This window comes from Periophthalmus magnuspinnatus, chromosome 2 (assembly GCF_009829125.3).
Source record: "Periophthalmus magnuspinnatus isolate fPerMag1 chromosome 2, fPerMag1.2.pri, whole genome shotgun sequence".
In the NCBI taxonomy this organism is placed as follows: domain Eukaryota; kingdom Metazoa; phylum Chordata; class Actinopteri; order Gobiiformes; family Gobiidae; genus Periophthalmus; species Periophthalmus magnuspinnatus.
The window spans coordinates 13,110,098-13,130,626 of record NC_047127.1 but is presented as its reverse complement, the minus strand read 5'-3'; the positions used below and the strand labels follow the sequence as shown (position 1 = coordinate 13,130,626).

At 39.7% G+C, this 20,529-nt stretch overlaps 1 protein-coding gene across 2 annotated transcripts in view; it reads right to left on the bottom strand.

The window, feature by feature from the left end:
* Positions 1–1,923: 1,923 nt before the first annotated feature.
* The window catches only part of zranb3 (zinc finger, RAN-binding domain containing 3), a 162,078-nt gene continuing 143,472 nt past the window's right edge, over positions 1,924–20,529 (bottom strand). The window contains exons 19-21 of one of the 2 annotated variants that reach the window (XM_055226965.1): positions 15,794–15,986; positions 7,301–7,432; positions 1,924–3,610 (exon numbers count right to left, since the gene is read on the bottom strand). In XM_055226965.1, coding sequence (XP_055082940.1) covers positions 3,512–3,610; positions 7,301–7,432; positions 15,794–15,986 — 424 coding nt within the window. In that variant the 3' untranslated portion in view covers positions 1,924–3,511. The remainder of the gene's footprint in view (positions 3,611–7,300; positions 7,433–15,793; positions 15,987–20,529) is intronic. The other variant, XM_033981176.2, reaches the window with a different exon arrangement.

The window sequence follows — 20,529 nt, the reverse complement described above, 5'->3', positions numbered from 1 at the left end:
AGAAATGGTCCAAATTAGGTAAAACCAGGGTTTAACATGGATCTAGGAGTAAATCAGAGTAAACTGGGTCTAGCTCGTGTCTGAAGCAACTACAGTCTGTTTTGACCAGGACTAAAGCAGGTCTAATGTAGGACATGAACTACACCAGGAAAGGGCTTAAGTAAACTTAACAAGAAAAATGATTAAATATTGGAATAATCTTAAGCAAATGTACCATTAGAATGAAGGAAGAGATTTTACAAAGGACACAGGGAATAAGTAAAATTTAGTTTTTGATTAAAAAAACAAAACTATTCATTCACCTTCACCCAGCTTTAAATGGAGTGAAAATCTCTTATAGAAAGAAGCTAATTACCAAATGAACCAAATTAGCTAAATCATTGTTAGTTGAGGCCCAAACCAGGTCTACACAAAGAAAGAACTTAACCAGAACTAAACCAGGTCTGGACAAACACAAAACCAGGATTGAACCCCGTCTAAACCAGTTACAGTAACTAGTTATGTTTGAAAAGAGCATTTGAAAAGAGACAAAATCTGGACTATAGTTAAAGGAATAGTTAAACCAGGACTAAACCAGGACTAAACCTGGACTAAACCTGGACTAAATCTGGACTAAATCACAACTAAACCAGGACTAAACCAGGACTAAACCAGGACTGGACAAAGGCAAAACCAGGACTGAACCCCATCTAAATCAGATACAGTAGTAAAAGCCTGTAAAACTTTTCCCTTGTTAGACTAGTATTTTAGCTGACGTGTGAATTTAAACATGTCAGAATCATCTGGAACATGACGACGCCGACGACGTCCAAACCTGCAGGAGAAGTGGCGGTCCGAGAATTGATTGGAGATGTCTGCTTCATTGTGTAAAGAACGCCTCTCCGGAGCAAGATTCGATATTCCTGACATCGCTGAACCTGCCTGGATCCCTGTTTCCATGGCAACGGGTCCGGGTCTAAACATAGCCCTCTGAGAGAGTTCAGATCATTGAGAACAGGGCCGCACACAGGAGAGACAATGATGCTTAAAACCTATCGCTGCAAGGAAAAAAGGCAGTAGTTTAAGCAGTTAAAGGTGCACTGTGGAACTTTTCTGGTTCTCCTGCTTGTCTCCATGGAGATGTTAATTCCTTGCCTGGAATGTTCCACAGAATTGTATTAAACTTAACTAGCAGTTATTCCATTACATGTGTTTTTGCTGCACAAAAATACCTTAAAAAATGCATTCTGATTAGTGGGAGTTGGCTAGCTTCTCCACAGATCTGACCTGTAATTTGTCTAGGTGGTTATCTCCAATTAGATAAGTTTAACACCATACTGTGAATATCCCAGACAAAGCAATAAAACTGTCTGCAAATAAATAATAAATGCTTATAGATTGCATACCCCCCAGAAAAGTTAATCTGTGTGAGAAAAAATGTGAAATAAAACATCATTTTCAAATCTGAACAACATGACATGAAGAATCAAGTTATAAACCAGGACTAAACTAGTTATTAACCAGGTCTAAACCAGGACTAAACCAGGTCTAAACCATGACTAAATCTGGACTAAACCTGGACTAAACCAAGACTAAAACAGGACTAAACCAGGTTTAAACTAGTTATAAACAAGATCTACTCTAGAACTACACTGCAAATAAACCAGGACTAAAGCAGGACTAAACCAGGTCCAAACTAGTTATGAACCAGAACTAAACCAGGTCTAAACCATGTCTCAATCATCTCTGACATTGAACACAGCAGGCCAGGAACACAACAAAATAGTTGTACTAAACCAGGTCTAAACTACTTCTAAACCAGGACTAAACCAGGAGTAAACCAGGTGGAAACCAAAGCCAAATGAGGTCTAAACCAGGACTACACTTTTTGCAGCCATAACATTTATAAAAACAGCTGTGGTGGAGCAGAAGGAGGCAAAGATGCAAGAAAACAGGTTTATTTCGCACAGCACTGATCATCGATCATCCACACAACACATTTACATAGTGTCACCTGTTGAGGGCGCCACTGAGGACACGCAGTTTGTGTCTGGGACTTTTATTCATCCCTCATTTTCACTTTCCACGTTGTTCGCACAATCTTAAAATAGCCGTAGCATCTTTCTAAACAACCTGATGTAGCCTGGAGCGTGCAGAGGCTATCATAAATCAAAAAGTAGCGTGCTAGCTGTGATGGTTTGGGGACAATAGCTGAATTTGCATTTGAGTCAATGGTTTTGGGGCTAACGCTATGAAGATGGGGCATCCCGTGTAGCGATGTGGGATATTTGACCCTAGTAAAGTGGATTTAATCAGAACGTGCGTAAGTAGTGATCTATAGAGGATTTGAACTAAAAAAGAAAGAGGCATTTTATCTTAATTTGTCAAGCGCTGTGACCCAAGAGTACGGTTTAGCTTTAGCGAGGAAGAGTTAACAGAGCTACAAGACGGCAGTTTGAAAACTTATCATGACAAGTACTGCCTGGATGTGTCTCTAAGTAGCATTTTAAAAGAGACGAAATCACAAGTTTAAAGTCAAGAAGAAGTGCCGTAGAATTCATGATTAAACGGGAATAAATCAGGACTAAACCAGGACTAAACTAGTTATAAACTAGGTCTACACCAGGACTAAACCAGGGCTAAACCAGGAATCTAAATCAGGACTAAACCGGGACTACAGTGAGACTAAACCAGGACTAGACCAGGACTAAACCAGGACTAGACAGGTACTAAACCGGGACTAAACCAGGAATAAACCGGGACTAAACCAGGACTAAACTAGGACTAAACCAGGCCTAAATTGGTTATAAACCAGGTCTACACCAGGACTAAACCAGAACTAAATCAGGACTAAATCAAGACTAAACAGGGACTAAACCAGGACTAAATCTGGACTAAACCTGGACTAAACCTGGACTAAATCCAAATGAAGCCAGGACTAAACTAGGACTAAACCAGGACTAAACTAGGACTAGACCAGGACTAAACCAGAACTAAACCAGGATTAAACCGGGATTAAACCAGGACTAAACCAGGACTAAACCAGGACTAAACCAGGACTAAACCAGGACTAAACCAGGACTAAAACCAAATGATACCAGACTATACCAATATCAAATAAGGACTAAACTAGGTTTAAACTACAACTCACCAAGAATTTAACTAACCAGGTATAAACAGGCATTTAAAAAAATTTAAGTGGTCCAAAACAGGACTAAACCATGGACTAAAAGATCACTGTTTATCAGAGATGTATGGATTATGGGCATTTGTGGGGACTGGTTTTGACCAAGAATTACGGTACTTTAGACCCAGGACTACACAAGAACTTAATCCAGTCCTGGCTAATACTAAACCAGGACTACACAGTGATCTGAACATTCTCTTACTATGATCATTCCCTAAACATTATTCATTTATTTCATTATCATTTCAAGCACATAAAAATATTTGGGTATTACTATAATGGGCCCTGAAGCACATCCTGACAAACACTGTGAATAATTATATAATTGTGAGTATTGTCCAAACTTCATTTCTTCATGAAGAATTTGGTGATGTCTGAAGCGATTTTGGAGGCTGCGGTGGTCTTCTTAATCTGGCTGCGTTCTTTGGCTTGTTGGGCCGTCCGCTGTGGAGAAACAAAACAAGATATGAGGGACTAAAGCAGGACTAAAGCAGGACTAAAGCAGGACTAAAGCAGGACTAAACAGGACTAAAGCAGGATTAAAGCAGGATTAAAGCAGGACTAAAGCAGGATTAAAGCAGGACTAAAGCAGGACAAAAGCAGGACTAAACAGGACTAAAGCAGGACTAAAGCAGGACTAAAGCGGGATTAAAGCAGGACTAAAGCAGGACTAAAGCAGGACTAAAGCAGGACTAAAGCAGGACTAAAGCAGGACTGAAACAAGAAAAAAACAAGATTGAACCAGAACTAAACCAGAACTAAACCAGGACTGTACCAGGACTAACATGGTACTATATGTCCTCCTGACTCAGTGTAAGAACTGGACTGTAGATTGAAAAAAGCCTGGTGGATTTATTGATCAGGTTTGGATGAAAAAAGTTTGGGTCTTATCTGAAAAGCACAGTCCTCCTCATCACTCACATGTCAACAAGGAGACAGGACACCAGGTCTGAGAGAACACGGCTCATATCCAGGAAAACTTCAAAATAAGACTGGCTAAAGTGTATATAACCAATTATGGTGTAGTTTAGTGGGGAAGTACCTGTAGTAAATATTGAGCAATTTGTTTGTTTTGTATCAGTTAAGTAGCAGTTTGTGGAAAATAGTGCAAAAATACAGAAAGAAGAACATGGCATTTTTCTGACAGTTTAAACCTTCATTTGACAAAGTAAAGTGTTGCCAATTATGTCATACCACATTATTAAATACTTTATTTTAAATCCATCTTGCAAACCTGAAGCCAGGATTAAACCAGAACTAAACCTGGAATAAACCAGGACTAAACCAGGACTAAACAGAACTAAACCAGAACTAAACCAAGACTAAACAAGGACTAAAACAGGACTAAACCAGAACTAAACCAAGACTAAACAAGGACTAAAACAGGACTAAAACAGGACTAAACCAGAACTAAACCAGGATTAACCAGGACTAAACCAGTACTAAACCAGGACTAAACCAGGTCTAAATGTGGAATAAACCAGGACTAAACCAGGACTAAACCAGGACTAAACCAGGACTAAACAGAACTAAACCAGAACTAAACCAAGACTAAACAAGGACTAAAACAGGACTAAACCAGAACTAAACCAAGACTAAACAAGGACTAAAACAGGACTAAAACAGGACTAAACCAGAACTAAACCAGGATTAACCAGGACTAAACCAGGACTAAACCAGGTCTAAATGTGGAATAAACCAGGACTAAACCAGGACTAAACCTGGAATAAACCAGGACTAAACCAGAACTAAAACAGGACAAAACCAGAACTAAACCAGGACTAAACCAGAACTAAACCAGGAATAAACCTGGAATAAACCAGGACTAAACCAGGTCTAAATGTGGAATAAACCAGGACTAAACCAGGACTAAACCAGGACTAAACCAGAACTAAACCAGGAATAAACCTGGAATAAACCAGGACTAAACCAGGTCTAAATGTGGAATAAACCAGGACTAAACCCGGACTAAGCCATTACTAAACCAGGACTAAACCAGGACTAAACCAGGACTAAACCAGATCTAAACCAGGACTAAACCAGGACTAAACCAGGACTAAACCAGAACTAAACCAGGAATAAACCAGAACTAAACCAGAACTAAACCAGGATTAACCAGGACTAAACCAGTACTAAACCAGGACTAAACCAGGACTAAACCTGGAATAAACCAGGACTAAACCAGAACTAAAACAGGACAAAACCAGAACTAAACCAGAACTAAACCAGAACCAAACCGAGTCTAAATCATCTCTGATAGGTACATAACAGGCCAGAAACACAACAGAAGAGCGGTACTTTACCTGGACTAACCCAGGTCTAAACTACTTCTGAACCATTTACCAAAATAAAGCCATTGTAGATTACATCATACCACAATGCTTAACTATAATCTAACAACGTTTTATTTAGAAATCCATCCCTCAAACCTTCACGTTTAATGTCTCCTGATTATAACACATTGGCAGCTGACAGATAGACATATAAGGTCTGGTGTGAAGTGTTATCTATCAACGCCACACTAAACCCCATTATATGATTGCATTACTGGTGAGGGATGGGCCTAGTTTTGATCAATGCGTTTGACCACGAAATATAGCCACGAAAATAATCCCGAGCGTTGAGCGATACTAGCTTCTTTTATGTGCGGATTAAGGGTGGTCGCTTCACTGTGCACCTCAGTGTTTGACAAATTGCTTTTCCCCCCTTAAGCCCCTGTCTGTGAGGCTCTGTTTTTACCGAGTGCACTGGAGGGTACAGTAAGGCTGAGGGAAGAATTGAAATCAAGAAAAATGGCGTTTGGACTGTGAGATTAATCGCGATCGAAATCTCAATTTGAATGGACGCAATTAAAAAACAACACAAACAACTCATTCTGCATAAACCCGCTCACCCTGTAGTTTAGATCTGCACAAACATGCTCTTAAATGTGACTCTTGTATTAATTTGTCTCTTCAGATTTCAGCCTTTCTGTCAATTTTTCTGGACGGGTGTAAAATGTGAACTTCTTAAACCATGGCTAAAATATAAAGGGTTATAAGAGTTATATTGTCTGGCAATCAGGAAGTGTGCAGTTAGCATGCTAGTTGTTGACAAGCCTCTACTTTGACAATGTTTAAATCCAGGCTCAAAACAGTTCTGTTTAGCTGTGTATATGACTGAAAGGTTTTTATTCTGTACTCTTCTGTTTTAATGTTATTTTTATGATGATTATTTGTGATTATTTATGTTTTGATTTGTGTGATTTTAATGACCTTCTTATTCTGTAGAGCACTTTGAATTACTTTGTGTATGAATTGTGCTGTACAAATACTCTCTCTAGAACTCTGCTCTGGTCACTGAAAATTGTGAAAAGCATACGCAGTTTAAACCAGTTAAAAAAGTTTATATACACTATATAAAAAGACACATTACGCTTGAAATCAGACTATACTTTTCCTGTTTTAGGAAAAGGAATTTAGGATTACCAAAATTATTTCTATTTGGTAAATGCCAGTAACGAGAGAATTTTTTTTTTTAGATAATTTTTCATGCCTTTCTTTAAAGTCAGAAGTTTACATACATTTCATTAGTATTTGCCTTTATACTGTATGACTTTGGTCAAATATTTCCACAAGTTTCTCACAATAGTTGGCAGGAGTTCTGGCCCATTTCTCCCGACAGAACTGGTGTAACTGAGCCGAGTTTGTAGGCCGCCTTGCTTGCTCATACATGCCTTTTCAGGTCTGCTCATAAATTGGGCAAAGACATGACATCATCATCTGAGTTTTCCCAAATTGTTTAAATGGATAGTAAACTTACTGTATGTAAACTTCAGACTTTAAAGAAAGTCATGAAAAATTGCCTCATTATCCAGGTATTTAGTAAAATAGAAATCATTTTGGTAATCCTAATTGACCTAAAATAAGAAAGTGTATGTGTCTTTTTATATAATGGATGTAAACTTATGATTTTAACTGTATAAACTCTTAATGTATGTGAGGAATAACTTATAGTTTTTCATGTTTTGAAGACCGTAAAAATCTGGTACAACGCCTTTAAATAAGGTCTAAACGATGAGCAAAGGGTGTAGTAGTTGTAGCGCACCTGGCACACAGTACAAAGTGTCCGCAGGTTGTAGTAGTTGTATCGTACCTGTCGATGGCACACAGTACAAAGTGTCTGCAGGTTGTCCAGGGAGCATTGGCCTCCTCCGCTGTACACCGGTGTGATGTGGTCCACCTGCCAGAAGTCCCCCTCCACCGGAGCCCGGATCATCTCGTTCAACTGCAGCACACAAAATGAGAGGAGGGTCACGCCGCGCTACACTGCCCCCTACTGGTGTCCCATAAGGAGCTCAATCACTTCAAACGAGCTGTGACTGCATCAGCACACCCAAAGTAGACCAGGACTAAACCAGGGCTTCAACACAATTAAAACTGGGGCTTGTAACAGAACTAAGTAGGTCTTAAGCCATGTCTAAACCAGGACTAAACTAGGTCTAAAGTAGGTCTTAAACATGGATGAACCAGGTTGAAACTAGGACTAAATTGGGATCTGGTCAAAAGTAAAACTAACGAGGAACTAGGTCTGATAAACAGTGTATAAACTAGGACTAAGACAAGTCTAAACTAAGACTAAACCAAGCCTAAACCAGGTCTAAAACCAGGACAAAACCAGGACTAAACCAGAACTAAACCAGGACTAAACAGCAAGGCAGATCATCTTGTTCAGCTGGTGCAGGGACAAAATGAGAGAGGAGGTTCACGTCGCGCTACACTGCCCCCTGTGGGTCTCATAAGGAGCTAAATCAACCAAACAAGCTGTGATTGCACCAGAGCCCCAAAGCATCAGTCTGTGTTAAAGCTCATTTCTCCAATCATGTGATGTCTTCAGTGAGAGCCCTCCCATCAAAATGTAATAACGTTTACCATATGTGCATAAATCACTGCGAGACAGAGGGGAAATGGGACAGGTTTAAAGGTGCACTGCGTAGCTTTTCTGATGGAGGATTTGCCAACAGCTTGTCTCCATGGAGATGCAGTGGCTTTACCTAGAATACAGTACTACACAGTATAGGAAATAATTATAATAAAATATCTCCAAGAAGAACAGCGAGTGACTGGTCAGATCTGTGGAGAGGAGACATTCTGTGCATTTTTTCAAGTGGTCTAAACCAGGACTAAGACTAAATAAGGTCTAAACCAGGTCTAACATGGAAGTAAACCAGGTCTAAGATAGAACTAAAACAGGTTTAAGATGGAACTAAAACAGGTCTAAGATAGAACTAAAACAGGTCTAACATGGAACTAAAACAGGTCTAAGATGGAACTAGAACAGGTCTAAGATGGAACTAAAACAGGTCTAAGATAGAACTAAAACAGGTCTAAGATGGAACTAAAACAGGTCTAAGATGGAACTAAAACAGGTCTAAGATAGAACTAAAACAGGTCTAACATGGAACTAAAACAGGTCTAAGATAGAACTAAAACAGGTCTAAGATAGAACTAAAACAGGTCTAAGATAGAACTAAAACAGGTCTAAGATAGAACTAAAACAGGTCTAAGATGGAACTAAAACAGGTCTAAGATGGAACTAAAACAGGTCTAAGATAGAACTAAAACAGGTCTAACATGGAACTAAAACAGGTCTAAGATAGAACTAAAACAGGTCTAAGATAGAACTAAAACAGGTCTAAGATAGAACTAAAACAGGTCTAAGATGGAACTAAAACAGGTCTAAGATAGAACTAAAACAGGTCTAAGATAGAACTAAAACAGCACTAAGCTTGAATTAAAGCAGATCTAAGCTAGGATTAAACCAGGTCTAAACTAGGACTAAACTAGGACTAAACCAGGTCTAAACCAGGTCTAAACCAGGTCTAAGATAGGACTAAGCTAGGACTAAACCAGGTCTAAACCAGGTCTAAACCAGGTCTAAACCAGGTCTAAAAGCACAGACATATCCTCTTGCACTACGGTGGCTCGCAGCCTTTTGATGTGAGAATAAAGCCACTTGATGAGCAGATCTAATCGATGACATCTTCAGTCTGGTATTGTCCTGGTAAAAGGTGCTACATCACTGTGAAAGGGCATCTGTAGGAAACGCCATCCAAGCCACTAAATCTCCATGACAACGACAATGAGCTATGTGAGGCACAATCAGGTTCAAATACTAGAGCCACAGGGATATACAGGCGAATATAGATACAGGTCTAATAGAGCTGTATTCAAAAAGAGAAGACTGCCTAAGTTCATTAAATGTTTTAATGTTTATTGATAATTACTGTAAAAACTTAATATTAAAATGTATTCAAATGAAGGTAAAATATTGACCCATGTGACATATGGGTCGAATCATGAAGAAAAATTTACTGCTGCACCTCTAATGTAACAATATATAAATCTGACAGAACAATAGTATCACAGTTTTATATCTGAATATGATCGACTAAAATAGGTCTAAACTAGGACTAAACCAGGACCAAACTAGGTCCAAACCAGGTCTAAACCAGGTCTAAACCAGGGATTAACCAGGTCTAAACCAGGTCTAAACCAGGTCTTAATCAGGGATTAACCAGGTCTAAATCAGGGCTTAACCAGGTCTAAACCAGCACTAAACCAGGACTAAGCCTGGACTAAACCAGCACTAAACCAGGTCTAAACCAGGTCTAAACCAGGGCTTAACCAGGGCTTAACCAGGGCTTAATCACAACTAAACCAGCACTAAACCAGGACTAAACCAGGACTAAACCAGAACTAAATCTGGAGTCTGGGTCTAAATCCAGCCTAAAATGGGTCTACACCAGAACTAGGTGACTGGGCAACAGTGGCTCAACTGGTAGAGCGCTTGTCCACTGACCACATCACTGGTTGAGTGGTCAGATCCATGGACCCACAGGTTGGCGGTGTGATTCCAGCTCCCACAGATGAACGCTGTTGCCGTGTCCTTGGGCAAAACACTTAACCCAGCCCGCCCCCAGTGTCTGCGTACACTGGAGTATGAATGTGTATGTGTGTGAATGGGTGAGTGGTTCCTTGATGTAAAGCTTTTTGAAGGCCTTAAAGGTGGAAAAGTGCTATATAAGAAATGCAACTAACTAGTCCAATTACTATAGTACTTTAAATAGTAAAGCTTTGGAGAGTAAAGTCATTCTAGGTGCATATATTTCCACGGTAGGTCTAAAATAAAGCACATCCAACATAATAATATTCAAATCTTACAGTATGGCAATCATTTTGTTGGGTTATTGAGATGAGTTTGTTGTTGAGTTACACACAATTGAGAGAGATAAAGACATACTTAAAACCCACTGAAAATCCTTGTGTTCAGACATGGGACAACTGACAGAATTTAAAAGATGCAGCAAAAATCTTCGACCAAAATCTATTTTCTAGTTTGGAGTGGTGCTAGGACTGAAGATGAAACTAGAATTGGTCCTGGGAGGTTTGAAGAACAGTGGGTTAGAGATCACGTTTCTTCACACGCCAGAGAAACAGACAATGCAAGAAGCAAGAAAAACGCTGCTCCGGGCACAAAACTCCAAAAATACTGTACAAGGAAGATGATGCCAGAACCAAACCACAAGAGACCCACAGAGCAAGAATGCAGGCAGTTCAAATGAGGACTAAACCAGGTCTAAACCACAAGGTAAACCATGACTAAAGCAGGACTATAATGATTAAACAGCAGCTATGCAAAGACTAAACCAGGGCCAAAATTGAAGAGAGATTTCCTGGGTCTAAACTAGGACTTATTTTTAGAATTTAAATCTGTACCGAACCAGATTTCAACCAGGACTAGTCAGAGTCTAAATCAGGACTAAAATATGTAGATTAGCAAGGATTAAACAAGAGCTAAACCAGGACCAAAGCTGATATCTAAACAAAAACAGAACTAAACACTAATCAGAATACGAATTAATACTAAAACTATTATTAAAATAAGAACATTTTAACTAGTATAGATAGTATAGTGACATAGTTTAAAGCAATGACTAAACCAGGACTATTCAAGTATTAAAAAAAGACTAAACCAGGTCTAAATCAGGACAAAACCTTCCTTTACCAAAGCCCAAATTCTTCCAGTGCCCCATTGCCAGATTGCTTCACTAGTTCAGACCAGAGAGCATTTAACAAGACATCTCCCACCGCACCGCTGTGTAAAAACTCAGGCCATCTTATCATCCGTGTGTTTTGTCTAAAGCTCGCGGTATCGATCGGCGCGGATGCTGTTGCCGTCGGCGATGAGGAGGAAGTGGGGAGGAGAGGCGGCGAGGAAAAGGAGACAAGGGAAGCAGAGAGGAAAGGCAGAGGTCTTTGGATTTAGAAGGATATCGCTGGCTATGTTTACATACCAACAGTGTGATCGTTATCTGATTTCTGGAGTCAGATTATTGAAATGTAATGTCACAGCTATACCAGATGCACGTAATCCCATTTCTTTCTGACTGTACACACCTGTTTTGACTAGGAGAATTCGGCAAAAAATACATTTGTTAGTTATTTTAAGATTTATTGTCCAAATACGACAGTTACTATACATCAGTTACTCAGTAGTACTTGGATGGGAGCTCGCTTGGAATACCAGGTGCCACAGTTGGGTGCCACAGACAAAAACTGTTGTTGTGTCCTTAGGCAAGACCATAGTGGAGTGGACTAAGGAAGTGTGATGTAGCATTTGGCTCCAGTTAAGGCTAGCAGTTGTAGCAGTGAATTTGGAGCCAAGTTCCATATATAGAATTCCGATCGTGAGTGTCATAGCAACCAAAGAGCCAATCTGGAGCGAGGCAGTTGAAGCCCGCCCACACCGCTGGTTTGGCAGGGAGCGGCCGCTTAGCAACGCTGTCAATCAAACCTGTTGCTAACGCTAGCGGGGGCGACCTCGGGGAAGAAGGCGCCTGATTTGTCTTTTATTAATGGTCATCACTTGAGTTACGGACACAATCATGAAATGAAAACACCAGGATTATGTAGAGCGGGTTAATACGAACATTTTAAGACTAAAATAACGAAACACCAGCAGTTACAGAGAGAGGAGTGACAGTTTTTCAGTGAATTGGAGCCAGAGTCAAAGGAGCCGGAAGCGCACCCATGCTCACCTATTTGGAACATGGCAGCTAGCAGGTTAGCCATGTCCATTTATATATACGGTCTACGGGCAAGACGCTTCACAGGGAGACCAGTGAGAGCACTTGGACTATCTTCTTCACGGGCGCCCAAAACAAATTAAGTATACAAGTCCATTTAAAACATTAAAACCAGGTGCAGGTGTGAGTATAAAAGTTTGTTACCAGATTATTAAATTGCGTTAGTGGCACCATTTCATTATTATTAAAAATCCATAGAGTAACTGACACATGGGTCAATCACATAAGTACCTATTTACATTGTACATAGGCCTGTCATGATAATTACTATATCGACTTATCATGCAATACTAGTGGGAAATAATTATGTATTTTTCTGTTCTACAATGAGATCTGAGCTCTTTTTTTTTTCAATCATTTTGTGCATTTAGAATACTTTTTGGAGGATAATTCTACTTCATGGTTTGATTTCAATATCGTTTATCATCTAGATTTGTCCATCGTGTTAATCGTTGTTAAGTAAAGTTATTTTGATCAAACACATTAGCTCAGAGTACTGTATTACTCCTACAAGGTATTTCAATTATTTAACATTGAACTTTAAATTTAGATTATTTTTTAAAAGATTTCTTGTGTGAAAATCTAATTATTGGGTTATTTGATTACTTTACCGATGTGATTTTTACTAGCCACGTTAATGCGCCCAGTGAGACCGAATCCGGCTCGCGGGCCCTGGTATGGCACTGGTATAGGGGAACATCAATAGGTCTGTGCAATCTATTTTACTGGGATCTGGCCCAACGGAGACTACACCAACATGTGTGCTTGTGCATATGTGCGTAGGAGGGCGAGCAGCGGAGCCAAGAAACCGGGATGGGTTATTTTTGAAATCGTAGAGAGACAAACCAACATGGCGTCCCTGGGTGGTGATTTGAAGCGATGTTACCCCCGATGATGCGCACGCGGGGGAGAAAGTTGGGTTGAGGTAAAGTGGTTATGAAATCAAGCGAGGGTAGGTAATTATAGCCTGGAAATATAAGGAATGAAGTAATACTGAAGACTGTTTTTTCCAAGTATCTGAGCGAAATCGATCTACGTCTAATTATAATGCATTTTAGTGCTCCGTTAGCGTGCTGGTTGTTCTTAGCTTTACCGTGACGGCCTCTGACAGTTGTGAAAAGCGCCTAAAAACTCATTGCGGTGAATAATTAGGATGTGATCCGTCTCCATGGAAACAAACAGGCGATAACGTGAGGGCGGGGTACAAGCCAGATCTATGAAGAGGCAATCCTGCTCATAGTAATAATGTTTTTCAATGTATTTTTAGGCAATTAAAATGAATGGTGTACTGCGGAAAATTCCAGGTAAAGTAATCGCATCTCCATGGAAACGAGCAGATGCAGATCGCCAACTAGTAAAGTTACATACTGCTTCTTTAAGCCCATGTAAGTGTTTTTGTAAGTGGACCGTGCATATGTCAAATCTCATAATACAGAGCTCTCTTAGTCAGTTAATTGGATATCTGGAGTGTTGTTTTTTCCACAGATTGACTATAACGCATTTGTCATTAATAGTCTTTTAATTTGTCTTGTCAATGTTTGGTGTCTAAATCTGTAATATACTTGTTTTTAATTATCCTGGTTCAAACACGCCACAGTAAGTTTCATTTAAAAAACAGCACGTCGTCCAACAACAATTACTTGAGCGGCCTTACTTTGCTGACAAGAAAGGACAGGAACAAATATTACAGAGAAAAACGTAAAGGTGTAACTTCTCTGATACAGGGTCCACGGAGATGTTAATATTCCACATTATGGCATTAAACGTAAATATATCTTGGGTTTATTCCACTGAGTGTTCTTATAATTCAAATAAATAACATGGATTCTCACTTTTCCGCAGACCTCACCTGTAATTTGGCCTGCTTTGCATTGACGTGGGGTTAATGCCGTACTGTGGAACGTTCCGCGCAAAGCAATCACATCTCCATGAATACACAAGAGTTACATCGTGCTCCTTAGAAACTGTATTGCGATTTTAAAGTCTGTCATTAGTAATATTCACTTAAAATAATGGACTGACGATTTAGCTTGAAATGACAAATATATAGTAATGATGAAACCAGTCAGAATAACATCTCCATGGAGACAAGCGACAGTAGTTCAGCAGAGTGTCTGTCCACTGATCTGAAAGTTAGCGGTTCGAATCCTGCTCTCGACATAGACATCATTGGTTGAGCGGTCAGATCATTGACTCACAGGTTGGCAATGCGATTCCAGCTCCCACAGATTTGTGTCCTTGGGCAAGACACTTAACCCCCTCGTCCCCAGTGTCTGTGTACACTTGTGTATGAATGTGTGTGTGAATAGGCCAGTGGGTCCTTGATATAAAGCGCTCTGAATGCCTTGAAGGTAGAACAGCGCTATACAGAGTGACCCTTTAATTGGTTCCTTACAAGGCACCATTTTATAATCCGTAACAAAAACGGCCATTCGAAGTTAATAAAAATATTGGGAAAAGTTCATTAAAAAGTCCCGAAAAGAGCAGACAAAGACGATAAATTATAGGGTAAAATACTAATCATTCATAACGGTTCATTTTCATTTTGGACTTTTTTTGATTAAACACTGTAATATTTGAAAAGAGTCATTATAATTGCAGGTGTAACATGGGTTTTCTAATTAATGTTTCTATTGCACAACGCTTAAGAACTGGTTTAAAGTAGAAAAATCTGTTTAGATAGATGATGTAGACGGTTAAAAAATGTTCTAATGAAGTATCCATTTTGTCAGTTGCGTCTTTGTAATTATGTTAAAATAATACGTTTGTTTTTTTCTAAAGCCAACTTCTAAAGAAATACAACAAGCAATAGAGCAATAGTTGTAAGAGCAGTAACAGTAGCAGTAGTAGTATTGGAGGTAGTAGCAGCTGTAGTTATAGTAGTTGTACAAAGTGAAATGAAAGTTAAAGTGCCTGCCCCAGTATTGTATAAGCAGCTCTTGAGGCTATTATTGCCCGGTAATCAGGAAGTACATAGTTAGCATGCTAGTTGCTGTTAGCTTTTCACCTTTTAAGATTATTTGCAGTAGATGTGAAGTAGCTGTAGTCATAGGGAGGTGGGTTAGTTACTTGGAGGTATTCATGGTTTTCAGGTTCCTGCTATAGCGGCCATTTTGAGGACTTTTGGCCATTCAAAAGATGTATTTTTTCATCACGCTGTAACCCATGATATTAAGATAGAAATCAAATAAGACTTATAGTAAAAAAACAAACAAAAGAAAAACACAAACATTAGGAGCTTGAATGATAATGCAAAATAAGACTCAGGGACTGTTCACACCTTAGGATAGTTCAGTGGGCTTAATAACAGATACTTCTCACTGTAAACAACTAGAGTGTGTTAGTTTCAGTGTAATTACCTCCTCCCTTCAGACAGATTTAAGGCAGTAACCTGTAAGAACTGGATTACAATTACATGCTAAAATTATACTAAAGTACAAGTACAACTGCAGGTTTAAAAGTCAGTTCCTCTCCACCCCGAGCGTAGCACTTGTCTGTACCTTGTTGAGAGGGAGCTGAGCGAGCCACGTGTTGTCGAGCAGGTTCTTCCTCTGTGATGGGGGGGCGTCTCGGACCCTCAGGTACAACTGGTGAGCCTGGAGCCCGCACAGCTGACACACGCCCTGCTCCACCTCCAGCACCCGGGACCTCATGTAGCTCTGACTTGATCGCAGCTGGAAGTCCTCCTGACACCTGAGGGACAAACACAGGAAGTGCAGGGAAGAGGGGAATATTAGATTTTTTTTTAGTATCACTTTATGATAACTAAACTTTAGCCTTAATATATAAATTTGTAATTTTGTAAGAGGTTAGATCCACTATTTTGCCATATTAATCTTATTACAAGCATGCCTCTTAAACTGAACAATGCTTCAACTTTTTATTGTGAAAATCTATGAAGCGTTTATCAATATTCAGGGATTCAAACTTGCGAGCTGCTCATAACATGCACTAGAACCTAACCACTACTTCACTGAGACAAACATGATTCCACTTCATGAATGCATTTTATAAAATTTACTTATTACTCAGAGACAAAACACCTCCCGTTAGTTTTACTGAAGTAACTAGGAAGGTATAATTACAGTAGTAGTAATAGCAGTAATACCAACTTTACAGAAAAAGCAATAGCAGTAATAGTAGTAGTATAGTAGTAATCTGCAGTATTATCATAATGAGTATAAATACTACCGTAAATTTTGGACTATAAGCTGCGACTTTTTTCCCACGCTTTGAACCCTGCGGCCTATACAACGGTGCGGCTACTTTATAGATTTTTACTCGCTAACGGCCACCGGGGGGGCGCTCTCTAGCAGTAAACGCAAACATAAGACAGACGTGGGGAAAGATTATGTGCTGAAGAATACACTAGCTTTGAATTTGAACTGTCATTTTGCACATAATGCACACACCCTCAACATGGAAAACATGAAGAAACAATGGATCTGGCCTCAAAGAAGGACATAGAGCCACTGCACGTAAATTTGGGATTAATGAACCGATGGTGCGATGTTGGAGGCAGCAGCGGGAAGAACTTAGTCAATGTAAAAATACAAAAGCTTTCAGAGGAAATAAAAGCAGGTGGTCGGTGTTGGTGCCGTTTTATTTTCTAAACATGCAGACATGTTCAACCTGTGTTGATGGCATGTTGGTGCGGTACGACCGATTTTCAGGCACAGTTTTTAAAAAAAAGCGTGTCTTAAATTAAATAAAAAAAAAAAAATCCATGTACAGTCTTTCTGTGTAAATATCTCATGTTACAAAAGGAAAACCTGCATCTTATATTCAGGTGTGCTCAATAGTCTGAAATGTACGGTAGCAATTTGGTATATTTTCTTTCTTCCCATCTTGTTTTAAAATGTAACTGGGACACGGTTAGACAGAAAGTACAAGGTTAGGCTCTCCTCTTTGTAATAATTTTTAAAAACTCCTAACATTTCATGATACGATTTATAAAGGCCCTTTTTTTCCTAATAGTTTGATTTGAGTTACATCCTGCTTTAGATCTGCTCTCACCTTGACAGACTGGCCTGGATTTGACACTTAAAAAACACTTGAGTAAATTACTTTTTTTTGCCTTCAATGGGGCCAATGAAATGTGGCTACACAATATAACAAGGTCTTATGCACTCTGTCAGTGGAGGTAATTATAAGCAGGTTATCAGTTCAAATACAGATAATAATAGCTATAGAATCAACCAAAAATGGGTAAGGATTTGAGTAAGCTAGACCACTGAGTACAAATGTTTGTGTAATCCCTCAGTCGTCCAGGTCTGATCCATAGTAAAAGACAAAGTAAAATCTGTCAACTGGAGAAAACATTGTGGGAGTGAAGACGTTTCGCTGCTCATCCATTCTTCAGTTCTGGTCTTCAGATTACTGCTGGACACTGCCTTATATCTGTGTGAAGGGAGGAGCTATCTACTCTGAAACTGTAAACAGCTCTTGTTTCCAGTTTCAGCCTTAATGGGCCTACATTCAGCCTTAACAGGAATGGGGGCTGTAGACATCACCTGTCCCCCATATACAACTACATCCCAGACCCAAAGCAAACAAAGGAAACAAAGAGAACAATAGAGCTACCCACTAGGCTCATTAAGGCTGAATGTAGGCCCATTAAGCACCTTTTTGTCCAGCTGACAGATTTAACCTTGGCTTTTACAATCTCTCTCTCTACAAATGTCCCACAATATAGCATTAATCCTTTCCATCTTACATTTAATCAATTACCGAGTTTTTTTTCATTGCCCTAAAACACCCGACATGTATTCTTAATGTCACTGGGCTTGCCTCTCCACAGATCTGACTTAACTTTGCTTGGTTGCGTCACTTGCTGGTCTCCATGGATATAGGCGAGTTAAATGCTGTACTGTGGAACATCTCAGGCAAAGCAGTAACATCTCCATGTACACAAGCTGGTAGCAGACCCTCCGCCAAAAGGTTGCGTTTTGTTTCTCAAACAGAAAACACTCTGTCCCACCTTGTGATGTCATCATGTGGTGATACAGGAAGTGCTCCACTGTGTTTTTAAATTCCACACACCTTCACTAGAATTATTTGGATCATTTCAGCCCTGGAATTGCCAATCTCTAGTGAACTAAAAATAGGTAAAATGTATCTGTTAACTTGAAAACCACCACTTCATGACATCACAAGGTGGAACAGAGCATTTGACGCTTTGGAGATGCAGACAGACTAATAATCCAGGTTTACTTAAACATGTGTGAATGAAACAAAAACATAACTCCAGGTCTGTTTTTGAGGAGGTAACAACATTATAACATGCCTTAAAGCTCACAAGTCAGTTTTGTGTAATATAAGACCTTTAAAGAAGCTACTCAAGTAAATGTAGCTTACTTTGAGTTCATGGAGTAGGCAGCATATTAAACAGGTGGTCATATTGTTTTGCTTGGTTGTTATAATGAAGTAAACAGTTATAAGAATGCTAACAGTCAAATTTAATCTGGGTATGTGATCCCTCTCCAAACACCTCCGGTTCTGAAGGCAAACTTTGCAGAGACACAATGTGAGCTGAATACTACAGTATACTATCAACTTACTGGAGTTTGTCTTGGATATCTGTGCTATCCGCGCCCGCCTGCTCAAAGTGAAGTTTTAATATTTTAGGTGCCAGATGGGTGGGCTTTGGTTCAGAGCACAGCGGGTACCACACACACGCAGCCTATTTTGAGGTGCTTAAAAAACCCTCTCATCTCCAGCTTAAATAACATTGTTGGATACAGGAAGTGAAGAAAAAGAGCCAAAAAATATTTATAAATACATAGCTTAAATATTTCATTATATAAGCCTGTGCATACGCGTACATTTGTCTGTCTGGATGACTTTGGGAATGTGAGAGTTTCATTTTAACCCAGAAAAACCCTGAAAAAGGTAGTAGTCCATAGTAACTGGCATAGCCTTACTGCCCCTTATATAACGCCTGGGTTCACTTTTTCTCACTGAGGGGTTGGCGTCCGCTTGTCTCCATGGAGATGTTAGAGCAGGTGACAAGCAGGTGATACACCGTCAGACCAAGTTACAGCTCAGATCTGTGGATAAGCAAGCCCTTAAAAATGTCACTGACCTAATATTAATAATACATTAGTTTTGTATAAAGCTAAATGTTAAAGATGTTAGACTAAAGATGTTTTACATAAGATGGATGGATGGATGGATGGATGGATGGATGGATGGATGGATGGATGGATGGATGGATGGATGGATGGATGGATGGATGGATGGATGGATGGATGGATGGATGGATGGATGGATGGATGGATGGATGGATGGATGGATGGATGGATGGATGGATGGATGGATGGATGGATGGATGGATGGATGGATGGATGGATGGATGGATGGATGGATGGATGGATGGATGGATGGATGGATGGATGGATAGATAGATAGATAGATAGATAGATAGATAGATAGATAGATAGATAGATAGATAGATAGATAGATAGATAGATAGATAGATAGGTGGGTGAATAGATGATAGACGGATGGATGGACAGATGGATAGAGGGATCGATGGATAGATACATGAGAGATGGATGGCTGATAGATGGATGGATAGATAGATAGGTGAATAGATGACAGACGGATAGATGGACGGATGGATGGATGGATAGATAGATGGGTGAATAGATGATAGACGGATGGATGGACAGATGGATAGAGGGATCGATGGATGGATAGATGGATGATAGATAGATGACAGATGGATGATAGATAGATGACAGATGGATGATTGATGGATGGATGGATAGATAGATGATAGATAGATGGATAGATAGATAGATGGGTGGGTGGATAGATGATAGACGGACGGATGGATCGATGGATGGATAGACAGATGGATGGATGGATGGGATGAATAGATGATAGACAGATGGATAGACAGATGGATAGAGGGATCAATGGATGGATAGATAGATAGATGACAGATGGATGGATGATAGGTGGATAGATGGATGATAGATATAGATCGATAGATAGATAGATAGATAGATAGATAGGTGGGTGAATAGATGATAGACGGATGGATGGACAGATGGATAGAGGGATCGATGGATAGATACATGACAGATGGATGGCTGATAGATGGATAGATAGATAGATAGATAGATGGGTGGGTGGATAGATGATAGACGGATGGATGGATGGACGATAGATGGATGGACAGATGGATCGATGGATGGATAGATGGATGGATAGACAGATAGATGATAGA